Here is a 21,917-nt window from a genome sequence, read left to right as displayed (position 1 = left end):
ATGAATAGATTCAAAAAAATTTCACTGGTACCCAACATGCAAGACAGTTTATGAATATGAAGTTGCAAAACAAGTTGTATGCAGGGATTCATCATACGGTCTAATTTTTCAGAAAACAATTCCTTCCCTCTGCGCTGAGAAGTAGCTACATGGTATAGAATGATGTAAGGGGGAAACTGAGAAAAACAATTTAGAGACCTGAAGTCCCAGATTACCTGACAGTGCAGGCAGAGTACCCGGCTAAAATGCAGCTGTGATACCTTCCACCCACCCCTGACAAAGTCTTTTTTTTCCTTGTTTATTTGGTTGGTCCACCTTCAGAGTGATGTCAGTTCTGCTTTTGCAGGTATCCAAGTCATAAAGTAAGTTAACCCATTGCAGATGAGGTCGAGTAATGGGTCAACAGGTCCGGATGAGGCACAGGTTTGCATGACTGCACACATGCATAACCCTCACACAGGTGTAAGAGGGTTATGATGTTTCTCCCTCTGCACAGCTCTGTGACTCCCTCTCACCCCTCCATTCAGAATTCTGCTTGTCTGCCTGGTGTGGTGCACATGCCCAGTTCCAAGCCGTTTTAATGAGCATGCGCATTTCAGATGATTGTCTTCTTTACACAGCGTTTTTAAATAAAGTTTTTTGAAAAAAAAAATCCTTCAAGAGGTCAGGCAGGAGGACCTATCCGCACATGCGCATTTGGAACATATACGCGCGCTCGATGATGTCACCCGGCAGAATGGCAGCTGGGAGACATACAAAACAAAGAAAAGAATGCGACGGTGCAGGCTGTAGGAGGAGATTGAGGGAGCGCCACTTTTGCGGTTAAGGTGGGTAAGATGTCCATTAGAACTGAAATTAAAATTAGGGTTGACATCTCCTTTAAACCATTATTTCTATTTTTGTTTCAATCTATCAGTAATACTAATGGCATTTTCTGCTACCTTTAAAACAGGTTAAAGCTATAAGGAAACCAAATACAAAACAGGCATTAACATTTAGTAGAAATATAGTTTAATCCTTTAAGTGCAAACAGAATTTCACATTTCGCTTCCCCTTGGTGCCAGACATTTTGTACATTCAGTGCTCTTGCATTTTTGGGGAATTTACTGGGGGGAGTTAAGTTTAGGTAGGAAAACTATATATATATATAATTTTTTTCAGGAGAACTTGAGCTTTCCAAATCCTTTCCAAATTCCTGGAATAAGATTTAGAGCTTGAAATCCAAAAAAAAGAAAAATTTATATTTTTCATGATACATGGATTTATACCAGAAACATATTTTATTTTATGGACAAAAATTCAACTGATTTAGAAAGCCTCATGTCTCCTGAACGTGCCAAAACCTGATATGTATAGCTTTATGGAGATTTCTGACTTCTATAGATCAAAAACTCCCAGCAGTAAATTACCAAATTTTCAAAGCATTATAGCAGAATACAGCATACTTTAGATTCCAAAGCCAAAAATCCTGGAACATTAGGTTTACCCCAGGAAACCATATATTTTTGAAAACTACACATGTTGCCGAATCCGAAATGGGTAACCATATCTTCCAACTCCTAAGTACCAAACAGCAATTCTTTCCTGAATTTAGCCGTTTATAAAAAAAATTATGAAAATTCTAAAAAAAATCGCCTCAAAGCTTCCATTTTCAAGCATCATTTCTCCCACATAACATTAGGTACCAAGAAAAATTATCCTAATATGAAAGCCAAGGGTCCACTGAACCACATTGTACACAGGGTTAACAAAGTATCTGAGATTTAGAGACCCCAAAAGGAAGTTAGTACTTACAAATTGTCCCGGAGATCTCTTTAGCTACTGAAAATTTACTGCACTTTAGCTACTGAAAATTTACTGCACTGTGGGGTAAAAACAAACAAAAAAAAATACATTGACCCCCCAAAACCATATATTTTTAGAAAGTACACTTTCAGGTGAATTCTAAATTGGCACTCATGTCTTTCTACTCCAAACTACAGAGTCGCAATACTTTCCCAAAATTGTTTTGATGAAATACACATACAGCAGACAAAATGTCCATGGGCAAAGTCAAGTAACAAAGAACAATGTGAAATGCAATAATTTTTGCCTAGTGAAATCTGCAGTCAGAATCACATTTTAAGTATTTTGGCTTGGGCAAACGAGTTTTACAGTCAAGCAAACAACACCTATGCATAACTGAAAATGCAATAAAATGACTAAAAATACACCAAAATCACAGAAAATGTAATAAAAACACCAAAATAATACACAAAAGGTATTGCACAGTGCGGTTAGTGAATACGCTATCCGCAATGGCAATATAACATTTTTTCAGGCAAGAAAAAAAACGATGCAATAAAAAAAAAAAATCCACAAAATTGAGTAAGTGCGCGTTGAGCGTGAGTGCTGTGAATTTGTGAAACCCCCCAAAATGTATGTGTGTGTGTAAGTATATGTGTGCATTAGTGTAATAAGTGTGTGTGTTTGTGTGTATGTGACACTAACATGGGGACAAGCAGGCTGGAGATCACAGAAGGGACATCTTCAGTCCAGATCCATTGAGTGGGCGTGCAGGAGGAGAGGGGCAATTGCACCCCAGGGGCACTCGTTTCCCGTCTCTGCATGTTGCCTAGGGGCTGGGGAATGAGCAGGGAGCGGCTTTAAAAGTCGCTCCTCCGCTCCCAAACCCGGAAGTACTGCAGAACGTAGAATTTATTTTGTGTGGCACTTGGGTACTTTTACCCACAGAACACAGATTCTACATTCTGTGGCACTTAAAGGGTTAAAGTAATTTATCTTACATCAAACCAAATGCTTTGACAAATAACAGTGTACAACAACAGTGTGTGCTCAACCATATTGTAAAACAGCATAAAGGCTGCCAAAAGGCCAAGACATCAGCTTATTGTGCTGTGTATGCGGCTGACGACCTACTGACCAAAATCTGGGCAGAAATCAATATTTATAAGGCAGGTTTTAGGAGCTTATTTACTAACCATCGATTTTTTATTTTAAAGCCGATTTAAATTATTTTTTTAAAAAGTCGCAGAGAAAAAACAAACACTGCACCTTTGCATTTAAATGGCTAGAAAATCCGAATTCAGCAATCTGCAAAGGTCCCTTTCCTTAAAGTTTCCTTTTGTCTCAAAACTTAAGAGATTATGCTAGGCTTTGTCTGAAAATCATGACGTTTTTGAACTGTCGCAGCAAAAATTCAACAAAGTCTTGATTTTTGCGGCAAAAATGAAAAAAAGTCAAGTTTTTTACGACTTTTCTCAGAGCGACTTTTCCTTGTAACTTTTTTTTATAGTATCAGACATTCGGAAAAACTAATTCAAGTCAAATTTGAAAATTAAAAAAAATGATGAAGAAATTATCAAGTTTTAGTAAATCTGCCCCTTAGAAGAGAAGGTAAGGCATTTTGGCATTTTATTGCCAATAGCTTAGCCACAATAGTGCAAGCTAGAACGCTATAATTTATTCTGCAGAAAGCTTTACCATACCTGAATAAACAGCCCTAGAAGCTCCCTCCTTTTGTTAAAGATAGCAGCTGCCATTTAACTGGTTGTTAGTAGCTTCCTGCTGCAGTTGTAGATTATAAGCTCTTTTGGGCAGGGCTCTCTTCATCTTTTGTATCGGTTATTGATTGCTTTATATGTTACTCTGTATTGTCTGTAAGTGAAACCCACTTATTGTACAGAGCTGCGGAATATGTTGGCGCTTTATAAATAAATGTTAATAATAACTTTAGTTGCTGGTAGCTCAGATCACACATTTTGATGTTGGGGGGGGGGTGAATTCTTATGGGAGGGGTTGCAAGAGAAGGGGAGAGAGCTGCGCAGACTGGGCCCATGAATGAAGGATTTTTCTGAAAAGAGGAAGTCTGAATGTGTGTGAATGTGAGAAAGACATTAGAATGAAAAAATGGCCAGCTGTGGCTTCTCTTCTCAACATCTGCCTTTCTATTTTCAATTTTTCTTCTTACACTTTATTAGGCAAGTACATAAATGAACAAGACAATGAATTCGGCAAACCTTAGAAATAATTATTTTTATATAACATGTTAAGCCAGCTATACAGATCTAAAATGTATTAATAAAATACAAATGTTAAAGGTATATGCTGGCTTTCATTAATAAAAGGGTGTAATGTAAAAACTTGAGTCTCAGTGTACGAAAGTTGATTACAAAGTTTCAATTATAAGTGTACAAAGTAGTGGCAGTCCATTATAAGTTATTAATATACATTGGAAAGTTACAGTTCATGTAACTCTATGTCCTCTGTTTCAGCCTTTAAACAGTAATTCTGATAGATGAAGAAATACCAAAGCAGTTTGAAAACCAGCTATTTTTTTTAAATGTGGATACATGTATTAACAGAAACTTGATTTTCTTGGACCCCTGTACCCAGGTCAGACAACTAATGGCAAATATTTATTATCTGTTATTTATATAGTACCAACACATTCACACAGTACGTTATATAAAATTGTTCCTCATTCACAAAATTCAAAGTTCATCATTTAGCTTCCCTGTCCCTGTGGACCTTACAATCCATATCTACCAGGATCAATTTAAACAGAAGCCAGTTAACTTGCCTGTATGTTTTTTGGACTGTGGGAGAAAAATGGAGTATGCAAAGGAATATCAGGATTGCAATGCATCGATTTCTTTCTGGGCAACTGACAATCTAAGAAATTATATGGACACTGCCCCCAAGACCACAATGTTTTAAAGGGGACCTGTCACCCTAAGAAATAATTCCAAATTGTTTTCTATTGTGTTAATCAAGTGAAATAAACTTCACTTACACTACAGAAATAATTCGAATCTTATTTTCTTCAGCCTTGGAATTCACAATTGCAGCAAGCAAGCAGGCAGGCGCCATTTTGCGGACACTGTTATTAAGTAAAGCTTTGCACCCTGCCAAAATCTTTTTTCTGTGCCAGTATGCAGGGATCTGATACCCATGGCCATACTCTGGTTCCAAAATTAGATGGTTAGGAGGGAGGGGGGATGTGAAAAGTGCAGCAGCGTCTAAGAAGTTCTGATTTGAAAGTGAAAGTAACTGTATGCCCCACCTCTATGCCTAAGGCGTAAAGGCGGGGCAGGCAATATATGATTGACAGCTAGGATTTTTAAATGCTTTTATAATGGGTATGGATGTGTTAATTAAAAATTGAGTTTGGGTTTCATGTATAATTTGAAAAGGGTTTTTATTATACGGCTATTTATGCCTGGGTGACAGGTCCACTTTAAAGGAGTAGCTGACCTTTAAATTAAAAAAAACAATAATACAAAAACTAACTAACTGACTTTGTATCCTTCATTTTTAAGACAAATATTTCTAAGCAGAAAAAAAAGATTAAAACATATGCACTTTATTAATATCATTAACAATAAGTTAAAGTACTTCACAAAACCCTAAAAACAAAAACAAAAAAAGAGAAGGTAGGAGGGCCCCCACAAGTTCACTGTTTAACATCTCCAGCAGGAAATGAGATCTCATATCACTACCACAGTTGAGCAGGAATTTTAATTTGTGAAGTATCCTTAAATCACTATGTCATGTAATTGTATAGTCTGTTTGAAGGTAAAGTAGCAAGATACAGATTGGCCATTATTGTGTAGTGCCGGGAGTAAGTCCAATAAGTGTTTGTTGTGTGCTGCACAATTACTATTCAATAACACCACAACCACTGATGACTTACCATTATGGAATGATTTAAAGGGCATGTCAACACATAAAATATTTTTTCCCTAATAAAATAATAAAATAAATAAAATAAAATAATTCAAAGCAACATTCCAATATAAATGTATTTAAAATTAGTAGTGCTTTATTTGTTACTTTTTAAACAATGTTGCAAGTGCCAGGCTCCTCCAGAAAGACAAGTCTGTAAAATCTGCTGGTGTTTGTTACATTGTTTCAAATGCCAAAGCCACCAGGGCAGAGAATAGAAAGAACAGGCAGACACAAGCTTTTAATAGCAAATATTTATACAAATAACTAAAAAAACATTACAAATATGTTTGTAAGGCAAAAAAATTAGTTCTGGGGTTGACATGTCCTTTAATATCGTGACCTCAGTTGGTGAACGCTTCATGATTAGTATAAAAAGTCAGTTTGTTTTTTTATTATTTATTTTTAACCATTTGGCTGACTGTAATCCTATGTTACAGAGGTAGTGGCATGTTTAACCCTTTCACACTGCCAACTGTTTTGGTCAAAGCGGAACTTGAATTGCCAGACAGTTTTTGAACATTTTGCACTGTTTCACTTTAGGGGCCTTTCCTCGGGAGGACTTTTAGTTTACCCAGGAAAACAATATATCGTTTTTTTCAAGACAACCTAAGCTTTCAAAATATAGTAGAATTTTTGTGTAATTCCAATTCTGTAATGATAAGATATAGGCTTCTAAATGTCTAAAAATTTAAAAAAAAAAAAAAACTATTTCCATAATATAAAACACACATACTAGAAATTATTTTATGCGTGAAAATACAACTGATTTGGAAAGTCCCATGTCTCCTTAACGTGCCAATACAAAATATATATAGTTTTATGGAGATTTCTCACTTGTATAGGTCAAAAACTCCCAGCAATACACTACCAAATTTCCAAAGCACTGCTTCAGAAAGCTGCATACTTTAGATTTCAAGGACAAAAATTCCACTATTAGAAGGTTTATCCCAGAAAATTTTACATTTTTGGAAAAAACAGATTCTGGGGAATCCAGAATAGGCACTATATGTCTTCTCCAAACTACCAAGTTGCAATGCTTTCCTAAAGTTATTGGTTTTTAGCTAAATTTGTGAAATTTTTAAAAAAATTGCTTCAAAGCTTCCAGTCTATAGTATCTTATCTCCTACAGGTCATAAAGTAACCAAATAAAACACACTAAATATGAGTGTCAGGGGTCCACTTAACAGTTTCATTTGATGTCTAATATGCTTACATGTGGCATGTAGGGGCCCCAATGTGAACATACCCCCACATTTGAGCTATCATTTTTGTCATTTCAGCTCCTGCAAAATCAACACATTTATATCATTATATTTGGGATAAAGCTAGTAAAAAAGTACACTCACCCCAGAAAGTCATATGTTTTTGAAAAGTACACATTCCTCCGAATCTAAAATGGGTACCCGTGTCTAGAAAGACTCCACAGTTCCAAGCCGCAAAGCTTTTCTAAAGTTAGCAAATTTGATGACATTTCCAAAAATCCCCTCAAAGCTTCCAGTTTGCAGCATCATATCTCCCACATAGCATTAAGTACCAAGATAAAACACCCTAAATTTAAACGCCAGGGGTCCACTGAACAGTTTGATACAAAATATGTATAGGTTTACCTAAAAACATGGCATGTAGGGGCCCCAATGGGAACATACCCCCATTTGATGTATCATTTCATCTCCTGCAAGATCAACACTTTTACATCCTTTATGTGGGATAATGATACAAAGAAGTACAATCACCCCAGAAATCCATATATTTTTGGAAAGTACACATTTCTTTTTACTCCAAAATACCAAGCTGTAAAGCTTTCCTAAGTTTGCAGATTTTTATGACATTTCAGAAAATCGCATAAGAATGTTGCAATTTACCGCATTTATCTCTCACAATTTCTTGGTAAAGATCAGATAAAGGCAAATCACCCCAAATAGGAACACCTACTGAACAGTTTGATGCCCAATATGCATAGATATACCAAAGTCTGTGGTATGGACTGACCCCAAAATGAAAATAGTGCATATGGATTTCTCACCTACGAGCTCAGCTTTTGCACACAGAGCACCCTCAGCGTATTATGTGTCGTGACACCTCCTAACTATACAGAGACCCCCATAAAACCATATAGTTTTGGAAAGTACACATTCTGATGAATTCAAAATAGGTAAAGTTAGTTTTGTACACCAAAGTTACACATGGCAAAGCTATGCTAAAAACAGATTAGGAACACTTTTACAGGGATAAAAATGCAATAAAACCACACAAATTGTTCAAATGAGTGAAACAACAAAATAAGTCACACAACAGTGTAATTAGTGGTCAGAATATCTGATCCAATAGTCACGCTGTCAAAATACAGTTTTTAGGGAAAAGAAACTAAAAACAAAGTGGTAAAATTAAAAAAAATAAAAGTGTTTGTGTGTACATGTGTGTGTACAGTGTGTAAGTGTGTATATGAGTGTATATAAGTGTGCAAAATGAAAAAAAAAAAAAATAAAAACTACAAAATTGAGTGCTGTAAGTGTGTGTAAATTTATTTACAGTCCCGGCTTTTACAGCGCATCCCGCTGTCCCGGATAGTTTAATGAATGTCCCGCATTTCTGTAATAGATTACAGAAATGCGGGACATTCATTGAACTATCCAGCACAGTGGGATGCACTGGCTGGAGCCGGGCGCTCCGGCTTCTACTGCTGCTCTGCTTCTTATGCCACTCCTTGTACGGCGGCGACAGGCCTTTATTAAGGTTGCGCCCCAAGCGTACATGTGACGTTGCGCCCCGAGCGTATTGACATCACATGTACACACAGGGCGCAACCTTATAAGGGCCTGTAACCGCCTTTCAAGGAGCTGCATAAAGAGCAGAGCAACAGAAGAAACCGGAGCACCTATGGGGGCTACTGTGTATGGGGGGTACTTTCTATGGGGGCACTGTGTATGGGGGGTACTGTCTATAGGGGCACTGTGTATGGGGGGTACTGTCTATAGGGGCACTGTGTATGGGGGGTACTGTCTATAGGGGCACTGTGTATGGGGGGTACTGTCTATAGGGGCACTGTGTATGGGGGGTACTGTCTATAGGGGCACTGTGTATGGGGGTACTGTGTATGGGGGGTACTGTCTATAGGGGCACTGTGTATGGGGGTACTGTGTATGGGGGGCACTGTGTATGGGGGGGTACTGTCTATAGGGGCACTGTCTATGGGGGGCAAAACTGGTACATAGTTATATATAGTTATATATAACTGACTGCCTTCTCTCTATATTTGTATTTTATATGTAGGAATTGCTATATTGTTTTCCTTAGGTAGTACAGTATGAGGGTATAGCACATTTGCATCTGATCCCGCCATTTGAACTATATAAGAGGAGTATTAAAAATAAAATTTTTTTTAAAAAAGGGCAATTATCATCAGAATTTAATATTCAGCCCTATAACATCAGCTCACCCAGGCGAACAAGCAAACCTAATTTTCTGTCGGATAATTTGCGATATCCCAAGCTTAGCTTCCCAGAGCACATTGAGCATGTGAGTGTCGCAGACATGTTTCCAAGATGGGGAGCTCCAGTGCCACCTGTAAAAACCCGGATCATTGCTGCTGCTATTGAGATGCTAAAACTTTAAACTGGTGCAGTAAGTTCAGTATATAAAATATGGCATTTTTAGCTATATTCATTTTTAGGGTTTAGTTCTCCTTTAATGTGAATTCAAAATCCCACCATCCTCATTGAGTCAACTGACTGCATGGAATTGTCTAAGAGAGCAGGGGGGATAGAATTGGATATCTCTGAACTTCAGAAAATAATATAATCATGGGATTGAAGTAGGACAGCTGCCCATAGCCACACAGGACTGTAGCTACATGCAGAGATAGAATATTCTGCACTTACTCACAAATATATATCTTTATTGAGCAGGCAGCAGTATTAATTGGCGAGTAGAGAATATTATAAACATTAACAGTTTTATTCACAATAGTGGCCATCAAGCTACCAGCTGTTGCTTTACTATGAGTACCCAGGAGCTTTTTGTCATAATGCATGCAAATTATTTAAGTTAAATAACTTCCCTCTCTGTGTAAATAGGCACATGATTTTATGCGCACTAATGTATTAATAGGAAAAAAAAGTGCTGAACGCACATCCTTGTTACAAGCATTAGCGCTAAAAATGTGTTAAGAGGTGACTGTTGTAAACTCAAACATTTGTACAAACTCATGATCACAGAACAAAGAACCAGGGAAGTCTGTGCTAGCAGAGAAGCCGCAGGCCTGCTTCTGCAAGTACATCGCTCCCATACAATGTGCCGACACACAGAAGATAGTCATGTTCTATTTATCCTCACTCTTTCTCAGAAAGGAAATGATAACTGTTTGTCCAAGGGCTGGATGGGGGGGAAAACAGTGAGTGGGATGGGGTGAGGCCTCTCCATCCGGTTATTGGAGCCAACAAAGGGATGCCTTCACATCGCATAGTCTAACCTTAAACACATCTTGTATGTATGTATGTCTGTATAACTTTATTTATAAAGCACCACAAGAGTACAATCTTACAAAATTACACACAAGTGTTATAATAAATAAATGCAATAATCTTGCGGAAGATGCCAGCAACTGAGTTATCATAAACCAAATCTGAATAAAGCACTCAATCTAGTCTTTCAGGTTCCAATTAAGCAAATTATTTGTGTTCTAAATTTACATTTACCACAAGCTTGTGTTAAAATTCACCCTTATGTACAAGTTAGAAAATTATTCTGTTATTTTAACGATTAAAGGAAGAGTATAGCACAGATAAAATTGGGTAAAAGATGCTACATAAATTGAAAAAAAGATAGTAATGAGTTATGGAAAGCATTTCCACTTACTACACTATACTTCTGTGATAGCAAGGCAGCTATTAAGTACCTCATACTGCAAACGCTGGCATTCAGAACAAAAAAGGGGATAGGCTCTAAAACACTGTATTCCACATTATAATGGCAAACCACACAATTAGTGTTGCTATCTTTTCTGGAAAATATACTGGCAGTAATATATCTGTTATTTGCTTTCTTTGTTAATTTCATTCACATGAAGCATTTTACTGGCTGGGCTGTAGACACTGAGTAAATTTACAAATGTATCAGTATCTATAGTGTTTTATATCTGTGGGTTGCTCAAATGGTAGTCTACTGTTGAACTTTAACTCTTGATTGCTGAATGCTGCTAATGTAGTCAAACATAAAGCAAAACATCTTCATTACTAAGCAGTGCTTACATTATTTTTTGTAAATATATGATTATTGATAATCCAAAGAAACCCTTAAATATATGGTATTTATAATTACCAATGTAACAGAACTACCATATTGCTTTCTCTGAGACAGTGGGAAGTTCACTCTCCAATGGTCCAATCATCATTAAGCAATGAATTTACAATTTGTGAAGCTATAGTTATTATATACAAACAAGAGACTGCTGGCTAAAAGTCATGCAACCGCTAGGTGACTTTAAATATACTTATAAACTTAGAAAACATTAAAAACACAAAAACCACAAGACTCCAGACTCAGTGCCTGCTAAATACCCCCCAACAACCCTTCTGTCAGGATATCACACCATTCCCCCATAAACTTCTCAAGGCAAACGCCTGCGCTTGGCAGCCCAAGCCCTCCACTCGCAATCTCCAGTGTTTCCCCACATCCATTTTAACTACTTGCAGCCAGGGAATGTGGGTCTCATCACTTAGTTATATAACTCCCTCCTACGCTTTCAGAAAGGTGATGCTGATTATTTATTTCATCCTATGATCCTAGTGGCTGACAATATGGGATGCCCTGGGGGAGTCAGATGACCTGGTTAGGTTGATAAAGGGAGAAGCTAGATGGATTAGTGAGACACATTTGGCTACAAACGTGCGTGTGAACTGAAGGGGGACGGCTGGCCATTGATCTTTACTGCCCGCAGCGCACAAGGGCTGGCCCCAATGTGTCAATGGGATACGGGGCTGCTACAGAGTGGGTGAAGCAGTAACAGGAGAGATTAGTACTTACAGACTGCCTGCCCACTGCGACTGCCATGCTGCCTCTGTGCAAGAAAAGGAAATCACACACACCATGCGCTCTTCTGCTCCAACCAAAACCAACAACCTCAATAACTGCTGCTCATGCAATATGGGAGGAACATGGCCACCAAGCGGGGAGGGTCAGCGCAACTCTGTATTGAGGGGGTGCAAAGATAGCAGGCCTGAAATTCCAAAGCAGTTCCTTATACACGTAGGCTCAAGGGCGTCGTAAAACATAAAGTTAGCACAGGGTGAAGTGCCTTGTGTACGTAGTAGACTGAAGAGGGTGGATTGTGCTCATAAACTGTTTAGGTTTTGTAAACTCACCCCTATGATCCGCAGTGGTGCAGACCACAGTGACTGTAGAATTGAGATTGTTTTCGCTGCGGTTCTATGCTATAAAGATGGAAAGCGCGGTTCAGGAAGCTTTGGACAATTTTTGAGGTTCAATTATACGTCGTATTGTTTTTCAAGTAAGGTGCCAATAATAAAATTATTTAACAAACAGAAGTGTGTTTTCAAGTTTAAAACAAAATAAAGAGCGCCATCTAGTGATTCGATCAATGTGTATTATGAACACACATTCGCTTTAAATTTAAATACTGTTATTCATCCGGTATGTATGTTTTATGAATATACTGAACGGGCTCAGCTGAGCAGATACACAACGCAGCCCCCAACAGAAACTTTGGGACCCTTACAAGTTATCTGGAGCCCCCATGAACCCAAGCGCTTAGTAGCAAATATTTGGCCACAATTCTTGTGTGTGCAATATAAATGATTAGCTAGCAGGTAGAGTTTGTAAATAAAAGGTTGAACCTGATGGATATGTTTTTTTGTTTTTTTTTTACAAACTACTATGGTACTGTAACCTTTTTGGCTAAAAAGCACTTTGATCCCAGGCTATGGATAGAGCATGGGGCACATTGGGACTCTCTTTCACAGGAAGGGTGTAAGTTGTGCAGAGGAATGCAGATAATGGAGCTGAGGTTGTGGTTTAACTACAACTCACAAAGGCTGTGTGGTGCAGATGTATCAAATAGGACGCCAGAAGGTTCAGTAGTAAACTATAATACAAGGCTTTATTCGTCCTAGACAAATGGAATTGCTTCACAGAGGATCAGTACTCACATGAACAAGATAGCAGTAGCAGAACCCACTTAGGATAGCAAAGGAGGGTACCACCGGTTCATCCAATCTCTTTTGCAGTCTGGGCAGGGTAAAGTACCTGTCAGCAGGGCACCACTTGGGAAGCAGATCGGATAGTAAAGTCAATCCCCAGGTTGATAACCTTTAACTCTTGTGGGTCCTACAGCTGGGCATAGATGAGGGGTTATCCTGCCTGTATCCTGTCACTAGTCCATGGCCCTAAGCTAAGGCAACATTGCCTAGTGGAAGAAATACTTCCATCTGTCTTCTAGTTGGGGCCTCAGCTGCCCTTGCTATCTAACCTTTTCTACTCTCACCACTTCTAGAGGTGCTATAACAGAGCTGCTACTTCTATATTTCTATATAAACCTCCTTCACGGGCCCTGTCCCCGACTTCTCCAGATCAGGTATTGTATCTGGGGTATCCTTGGCTTACTGGGGCATGTTGCTGTGCCCAGGCTCAGTGGAGCTGTTGTTAAATTGCAGACAGGCAGCCAAAGAGGAAGCCACTCCTCCTTGCTGGACACTTTATCAGTCTGCAAGGGCAGTGGTCATCCTAACTAACCCAATGGGCATAGAGCATAACTATAAACTGTTACAAAGGCTTCTGCCCAGTAACAAGGGGATATGTGTGAAGCGGTAGGGATTCACTCCATAGGGCAATACAACACAATATGGGTCCCTACAGTACAAACCCACAAATTATTTTATTGAAAAGCAGGGAAGCTGTGGTGAAACTAGGACCAACTGCCCCCCCCCATCTTTAGAGGGGGCAGGCACTTACCTTTAGCCTTGTGCTTTGTGTGCCCACCCCCAGTCAGCATGGTGGCTGCCTGCCACTCAGTAAGAGGTAATACAATACTGTAGACCCCGTAGTCTGGGCCCCCTGTTCTTTGGGCCAGAAATAGGGGTAGGCAGAAGAGGCATGTGCCTAGGGGATAAAAGCTGGGGGGCACCATGCACGTAACCTTTTTGCCTGCCAGTTCCAGGCTACATACAGGAGTTCCAGTCCTGTCTGTAGCTCCTGCTCTGCCTCTGGCCCCCAAGAAAATTTTGCTGTGAGTGGCCCTGTGATTGCTGATGGCAGCCCTGATCATGATCAAAATTTCACCTTGGATAACTGTTCCCCCTCTCCCCCAGATGGCGTCCCTATACACAGTAATACTGAAACTCTTCCCATATGGTATTAAAGGAGAAAGAAAGGTAAAAACTAAGTAAGCTTTATCAGAAAGGTCTATGTAAATACAGCCATAAGCACTCACAGAAATGCTGCACTGACTACCCTGTCAAAAGATTTCTTGTGTCTGTAATTCATGTGCCAGAGACACCCAGCTCTCTGCTTTCTCCCCTCTCCTGCTCCCCCCTCCCTCAAGAATGCTAAGAACTCACTCCCCCCCTTAGGAATGTGGATCTGAGCCAATTAGCACAAAGCTGACTCTTGGGGCAAATTCATGAAAACGCTAGTTCGAATCCCAAATGGGACAAATTCGGATTGGATACAAAAATTTCTGAAGATCACAAATATCACGAAAATGCTTATGAAAAAATCGTATTAGTCATGATAATATCGTATTGGTGATCTGAAAGTCACAAAATTTTCGTACTGAACGATTGTAAACAGCAGGAAAACCTTTCTGATTTTTTCGCGCAAACGTCCAAAAAAGTCGTGCAAGCGTGTGAAAAAGTTGCGCGGGCCTCGAAAAAGTCACGCAAGACACGAAAAATTTGGGAAAATACGCTCGGAGCATACGAATGAACGCTCCGAGTGTTCATGTCTTAATAAATCTGCCCCATAGTCTTACAAATTGAGCATGTACACTTGGTCTCAGTCTCGGTACAGGAGCGATGCATTATGGGAACTTTCTTTACACAGCTCAGCGTTTTTTCTTCCTGTTTGGATTCAGATCTTCTGAACAGGTGAAATATGGGGAGACTTAATACAACTATTAAGACTATTGAGACAACTGAAGGTATGCCTGCAGCTTGAGATTAACTCTTTATTAGCCTTTCCTTCTCCTTTAAAGGGGTCATTCACTTTAAACTAATTTTTAGAATAATTTAGACAGTGATATTTTGAAACAGTTTGTAGTTGGTCTTAATTTTTTAAAATTTTGCATTTTTTTTATAGTTATATAGCTATTTGTTCGGTAGCTCTCTAGTTTGGTTATATAACAGCTATCTGGTTGGTAGGATCTTATTTATTCAATAAGAGACTAGAATATGAATAGGTGAAGGACAGAACAGAGCTCCAGTTCTGTTGCAATCAGCTGTGCCCTAATTGAATCTTTCTTCTTGAAGCTTCTCCAATCAGAGCACAGCTCTCTTGACAGAAAGTAAAACTGACCAATCAAGGCACAGAAGACACCGCAGAAATGAAGGAGAGAGGTCTTTTGGATCTATTTATCTACATACCTTTGGGTCTTATCTATGAGTTTGATGTTAGGCTGATGGCAGATGTGGCGTAGGGCTGATATTTTCGGCAAGCGGAAAAACGCTTGCACCCGAATGAATGAGATACATAGTAACATAGTAACATAGTAAGTTGGGTTGAAAAAAGACATACGTCCATCAAGTTCAACCATAATGCCTATATATAACCTGCCTAACTACTAGTTGATCCAGAGGAAGGCAAAAAACCCCATCTGAAGCCTCTCTAATTTGCCACAGAGGGGAAAAAATTCCTTCCTGACTCCAAGATGGCAATCGGACCAGTCCCTGGGGCAACTAGTACTAAGAGCTATCTCCCATAACCCTGTATTCCCTCACTTGCTAAGAATCCATCCAGCCCCTTCTTAAAGTTATATAATGTATCAGCCAGCACGACTGATTCGGGGAGGGAATTCCAGAACCTCACAGCTCTCACTGTAAAAAATCCTTTCCGAATGTTTAAATGGAACCTCCCTTCTTCTAAACGGAGTGGGTGCCCTTGTGTCCGTTGGAAGGACCTACTGGTAAATAAAACATTAGAAAGGTTATTATATGATCCCTTTATATATTTATACATAGTTATCATGTCACCTCTTAAGCGCCTCTTCTCCAGTGTAAACAGACCCAACTTGGCCAGTCTTTCTTCATAACTGAAACTTTCCATACCCTTTACCAGCTTAGTTGCCCTTCTCTGGACCCTCTCTAACTCAGTAATGTCCCGTTTGAGCACTTGAGACCAAAACTGAACAGCATATTCTAGATGGGGCCTTACCAGCGCTCTGTAAAGGGGAAGAATAACCCCCTCCTCCCGTGAATCTATACCCCTTTTAATACAGCTCAAAACCTTGTTTGCCCTTGCAGCTGCTGCCTGGCATTGCTTGCTACAGCCAAGTTTATTATCTACAAGGACTCCAAGGTCCTTCTCCATTATGGATTTGCCTAGTGCAGTCCCATTAAGGGTATACGGGGCTTGCATATTTTTACATCCCAGGTGCATGACCTTACATTTATCCACATTAAATCTCATCTGCCACTTAGCTGCCCAGATTGCCAGTTGGTCAAGATCCTGCTGCAGGGATGTCACATCCTGGATAGAATTGACTGGTCTGCAGAGTTTTGTGTCATCTGCAAACACTGATACATTACTCATAATACCCTCCTTTAAGTCATTTATGAACAAATTAAACAAAAGTGGACCCAGTACAGAACCCTGAGGGACCCCACTGAGAACCTTACTCCAAGTAGAGAATGTACCATTAACAACCACCCTCTGTACCCGATCCTGTAGCCAGTTTTCTATCCATGTGCAAACGGCTTCACTAAGACCAATAGACCTTAGCTTAGAAAGCAGTCGTTTGTGGGGAACGGTATCAAATGCTTTGGCAAAATCCAAATAGATTATATCTACTGCATCCCCACTGTCCAGCTTCTTACTTACCTCATCATAAAAAGCAATTAAATTGGTCTGACATGACCTGTCCTTCATAAAGCCATGCTGATTACTGCTCATAATGGCATTCTCCACTACATAATTTTGAATGTGATCCCTTAACAAGCCTTCAAATAACTTGCCCACCACGGATGTCAGACTTACAGGCCTATAATTGCCAGGCTGAGATCTTACTCCCTTTTTAAATATGGGAATGACATTCGCCTTCTTCCAATCCCTAGGTACCATACCTGATGAAAGCGAGTCTGAGAATATCAGAAACAAGGGCCACTGCAATTCTGCCCCTAGCTCTCTCAGTACCCGAGGGTGTATTCCATCTGGCCCAGGTGCCTTGTTTACATTTATCGTGTGTAACCCTTTAAGCACCATATCCTGTGCCAACCACTGTGTAGTTGGAGCTGAGGCAACAGTGCAGCTATTGGGTGGGACTTGGCCCACTGGCTCCTCTACTGTATACACAGAAGAAAAGAACTGGTTAAGCACATCTGCCTTTTCTGTATCCGCTGTAACCATATTGTTACTATAACTCAATGGGGCCACACCCTCAACCTGCATCTTTTTACTATTAATATACTTAAAAAACTTTTTGGGGTTAGTCTTGGCCTCGGCCGCGATGCGCTCCTCATTTTCTATCTTTGCCTTCCGGATTGCTGTTTTACAACACTTGTTATAGTGTTTATAATCATTAAACGCATCTACTGTCCCCTCTGACTTATATTTCTTAAAAGCTTTCCTTTTTCTCCCTATTAACTTCTTTACCTCAGAGTTAAGCCACATAGGGTGATTATTAACACTTTCTACTTTTTCTTATTAATGGAATGAATTGAGAACAGTAATGATTTAATATCATTTTAAATGACAACCATTTCTGCTCTGTGTTTTTATCAGAAAACATAATGCCCCAATCTATGCCCTGAAGCGCTGCCCTTAAGGAGCTAAAATTTGCCTTCCTAAAATTCATTGTCTTTGTTGCCCCCATGTAAATTTGTTTCCTGCACCAAACATCAAATGAAATAACATTATGGTCACTATTACCCAGGGGTTCAACCACTTGCACATTTGCTATACGTTCTGGGTCATTAGAGAACACTAGATCTAGTATAGCATGGTTCCTGGTTGGCTCCTCAACAACCTGTGACATAAAGTTGTCATGCAGCAAGTTTATAAACTTGTTCCCATTTACTGTCCTGGCAGTACTATTGCCCCAGTCAATATCAGGGTAATTAAAATCCCCCATTATTATCACTTGCCCCAAACTAGCAGCCTTTTCTATTTGCAACAGGAGCTGGGCCTCCTCCTCTTCGCTTACATTAGGGGGTCTATAGCATACCCCTACAATTAGTTTGGTAGATTCCTTACTATCTGTGAGAAGCTCAACCCATAAGGATTCAGCTCCCTCTGTTAACCCCATCAATTCCTCCCTAATATTTGCTTTTAATTCCTGCTTAATGAACAGACACACTCCTCCTCCTTTTCTATTGCCCCTGTCCCTCCGAAACAATGTATACCCCCCAATATTAACTGCCCAGTCATGAGACTCATTCAACCAAGTTTCAGCAACTCCAATCACATCATATTTCCGCTCCAACGCCAGTACCTCCAGCTCTCCCATTTTACCAGTCAGACTCCTTGCATTGGTAAACATACATTTAATACTGGTTCCGGCGTGAGAATGACGTCTAAACAACTTATGGGCCTCCCTGCCATTATCAGTATCCCGAAGCAAGTCTCCTCCCCCATTTTCCCTTACTATGCCCACTACCTCATCTATCCTGTCTACCACAGAATTTCCCTCTGCACCCTCCCCCCCCACTCCTAGTTTAAAATCTCCTCCAACCCTCTAGCCATCTTTTCCCCCAAAGCAGCTGCCCCATCATCATTGAGGTGCAGCCCATCCCTGGCAAAGAGCTTGTAGCCGATTGAGAAATCAGCCCAGTTCTGGAGAAACCCAAAGCCCTCCTCCCTACACCAATCTCTCAGCCACGCATTAATCTCCCTAAGCTCCCGCTGCCTTCTTAATGTTGCTCGTGGCACAGGTAATATCTCTGGGAAAATTACCTTGGAAGTCCTCGCCCTCAACTTCGCACCTAGCTTTTTAAAATCGTTCTTGAGGACTTCCCCCCTCCTCTAACTTTGTCATTGGTACCTATGTGTACCAAGACCGCCGGGTCTTCCCCAGCCCCTCCCAACAATCTGTCCACTCGTTCCACCACATGCCGAACCCTAGCACCAGGCAAGCAACACACAGTTCGGCATGTAGGGTCTTTGCGACAAATTACCCTATCCACCTTTCTAATAATTGAATCCCCTACAACTATAGCCTGCCTTCCCTTCCTAGCACTATTCCCCCCACCTGTATTAGAGGTGCCGGCTCCCAGGGTGCTCTGAGAGTCAGCCCGCTCCATACATGCCAGCTCAGAGCTGTCTTCCCCAGCATCTTCACCTAAAGCGGCAAATCTGTTGGATTGTACAAGCTGTGAACCAGCCCCCCTACCCTTGTGTCCCCTACTTCCCCTCTTAACTGTTACAAATTTGTCTCCCTCATTAACCTCCACTGTCCCTTCTCCACCCCCCACTACACCGGCCCCTGCCAGTGGTTGCTCAGTGAGCCTCCTGTTCTCCCCCATGCTTGCAGCTGCCCTCAGTGCTGCCAGTTCCCCCCTTAGATTCTGCACCTCAGATTCCAAGAGGAAAACCCACCTGCATCTCTCACAAGTAAATGCTGCATGGAACTGCTGCTCCAGGACCACATACATGCGACAAGATGCACACTGAGTAACACCAGCAATCATACTGCAACTCATATTGCCACTGGGTACTTACAGTCTCCCGAGTGCAATCCCTTGTATAGTGCCTTTTAAGTTTCAAGCGCCTTTTTTGTTTTTAACGCCTACTATACACTTAATCTACATGCAACACTTTAGATTACATGCAACACTCGCTAGCAGCTCCCAAACTCGCTGTGCAGTCAGAAACTTATTGAGGTTCAAAACCCAATGCAGGTACATGTAGCCGATATACGCATGAAAACGCGAGAGAAGGCTCGCGTTTTCATGCGTATATCGGCTACATATGCCTGCACCCGAGCATATCTCATTCATTCGGGTGCAGGCACAAGTAACAGGCGTAGGGCTGTATTTTTGCCAAGCATTTTTCCGCTTGCCGAAAATATCAGCCCTACGCCACATCTGCCATGTCTGCCATCAGCCTTACATGTTTTACCTAAGAATAAAAAATCCATCTTCTTCAAAAAATTCTAAAACATTTCTAAATTTAAATTTTTTTTCTGAACAATGTAAAATCCACATTCCACAATGGGGCTATATATTTCTAACAACTATTTGCAATGAGGACCAGATGGCGGGAGTAGAAAAGATGGCGGCACGGCAGTAGCACGCAGCGGCCGCTCCGGAGCCGAAAACACTTGATGCTACTAAAAGTTCGTTTTTCGTTCATTTTTTTTCCGGTTGCAAGGTTCGGATTTACCTATGTAAGTCACTTTTTTCAACTACATACTTAGAAAATTATTCAAGATGAGCTGCGTGACCTCGGATTGCTTCGAGAACCAGGCCTCTAGTCCTCAGCGTTGCCGGATGTCGGTCGCCGGAGGTGGAGACATCGTAAGCGGTGGCGATCGGTGCAAACGTTCGTATTTCAGTGCAAACGTTCGTATCTACAACCGCCAGCTACTTTTACAACTAAACAACTCGGATAAATTTATTCAAGTTGAGCTGTGTGAGAAGCTACGCAACCTTGGATTGCTTCGTGAACCAGGCCTCCAGTCCTCAGTGTTGCCTGATACTGCGGGTCGGAAATGGAGACATTGCAAGCGGTGCGAGAGGAAACGGAAACGCGGTAAGCGGGGGGGAGTCTGTAGCAGGCTAAAAACTAACCCTAGCCGGCCAGCCCTTCCGTCCATTATCTTATCTAACATCTGCTCCCTGGAAAATAAATTGGACTACATCTGACTCCAACAGTCTACACAGAGAGAGTTCAGAGACTGCTGTGTCTTTGTATTCACGGAGACATGGCTTAACGACAAAGTTCCGGACGCCGCTATTCAACTAGACGGACTAGCCTCATTTCGCGCAGACAGAAATACAGCTCTATGCGGTAAGACTCGCGGCGGGGGCTTGTGTTTGTACATCAACACCAAGTGGTGTAAGAACTCTGTGCTAATTTATAACTTCTGCTCACCGCTGCTGGAGATTGCGACCAGTGACGGACTGGGGTGTCCGGGGCCCACCAGGACTGTCACCTCAGGGGCCCCCCACCCCCAGTGTTGGAACCAGGTATTCTAGCACCCCAGACAAGCCCCTCAGCTGGTGCCCATTCCCCCAAGAAGATTTTAACAGCAAGTTAACACTCACTGCAAAAAAAAAAAAAATATATATATATATTATTTTCCCTAAACCCCTATCTCATTTTATCCCTAATATGCCACATATATTTTTCCTGTACTAAGTATAATTCCTTGTATTTCTTCTCCCTACCCAGCAACAAAGACCACTTGGTTGTGTCTATGACCCTAGTAATTTTTTAACTGTGCATTCTTCTCCAGACTTGACATGTTTCAACGTAGTGTGACCAATGTCGCAAATAAAAAACGCTGTACAAACCTTCTGTTTGATTTACTGTGAGTCACGGAGCTGAGCGCATCTGTAGCTTTAGCTGAACTCTGGCCTTGACACTGATCTGCGGCAGCAATAACTCCGAGATGGGACTGAAGTGTGCGGGGGAGCTACCGATCCGTTCCATGACTCCAGAGCCGCACAGCATGCTGGATGATGAGCTAACACTGCTGCCTGCTGTCAGAAACGTAGCATTTATGTTTAGGTGCAGCCCAGTCACCAGAGTCACTAACAGAGGGCCAAGCCCACTGATCACGTGAGCAGGGTCCTCAGCTAGGAGGACCACTCCTGCTTACATCACTTCCTGATTATTGAACCTGGGGGGCTGTCGGCAGTGTATAATTCACCCAAACAATTTTTTTTTTTCATTATGCGGACAGGATGCGCTGTGCCAAATTAACTGGAGGGCCCACCAAGGACGGGGCCCACCGGGTTTTTTCCCGGTATCCCGGCAGGCCAGTCCGACCCTGATTGCAGATGCAGACCTTTTTATTTACC

General features: G+C 41.0%; 1 protein-coding gene across 8 annotated transcripts in view; it reads right to left on the bottom strand.

Moving 5' to 3' along the window:
* The window catches only part of septin11 (septin 11), a 114,726-nt gene extending 102,559 nt beyond the window's left edge, over positions 1-12,167 (bottom strand). For 3 of the 8 annotated variants that reach the window (XM_031897478.1, XM_031897480.1, XM_031897477.1), the window contains exon 1: positions 11,752-11,963. In XM_031897478.1, the coding sequence (XP_031753338.1) occupies positions 11,752-11,816 (65 nt within the window). In that variant the 5' untranslated portion in view covers positions 11,817-11,963. 8 annotated transcript variants of the gene reach the window in all.
* Positions 12,168-21,917: the final 9,750 nt, after the last annotated feature.

Source organism: Xenopus tropicalis, chromosome 1, assembly GCF_000004195.4.
Source record: "Xenopus tropicalis strain Nigerian chromosome 1, UCB_Xtro_10.0, whole genome shotgun sequence".
In the NCBI taxonomy this organism is placed as follows: Eukaryota; Metazoa; Chordata; class Amphibia; order Anura; family Pipidae; genus Xenopus; species Xenopus tropicalis.
This window is presented reverse-complemented; position numbering and strand designations above follow the sequence as displayed.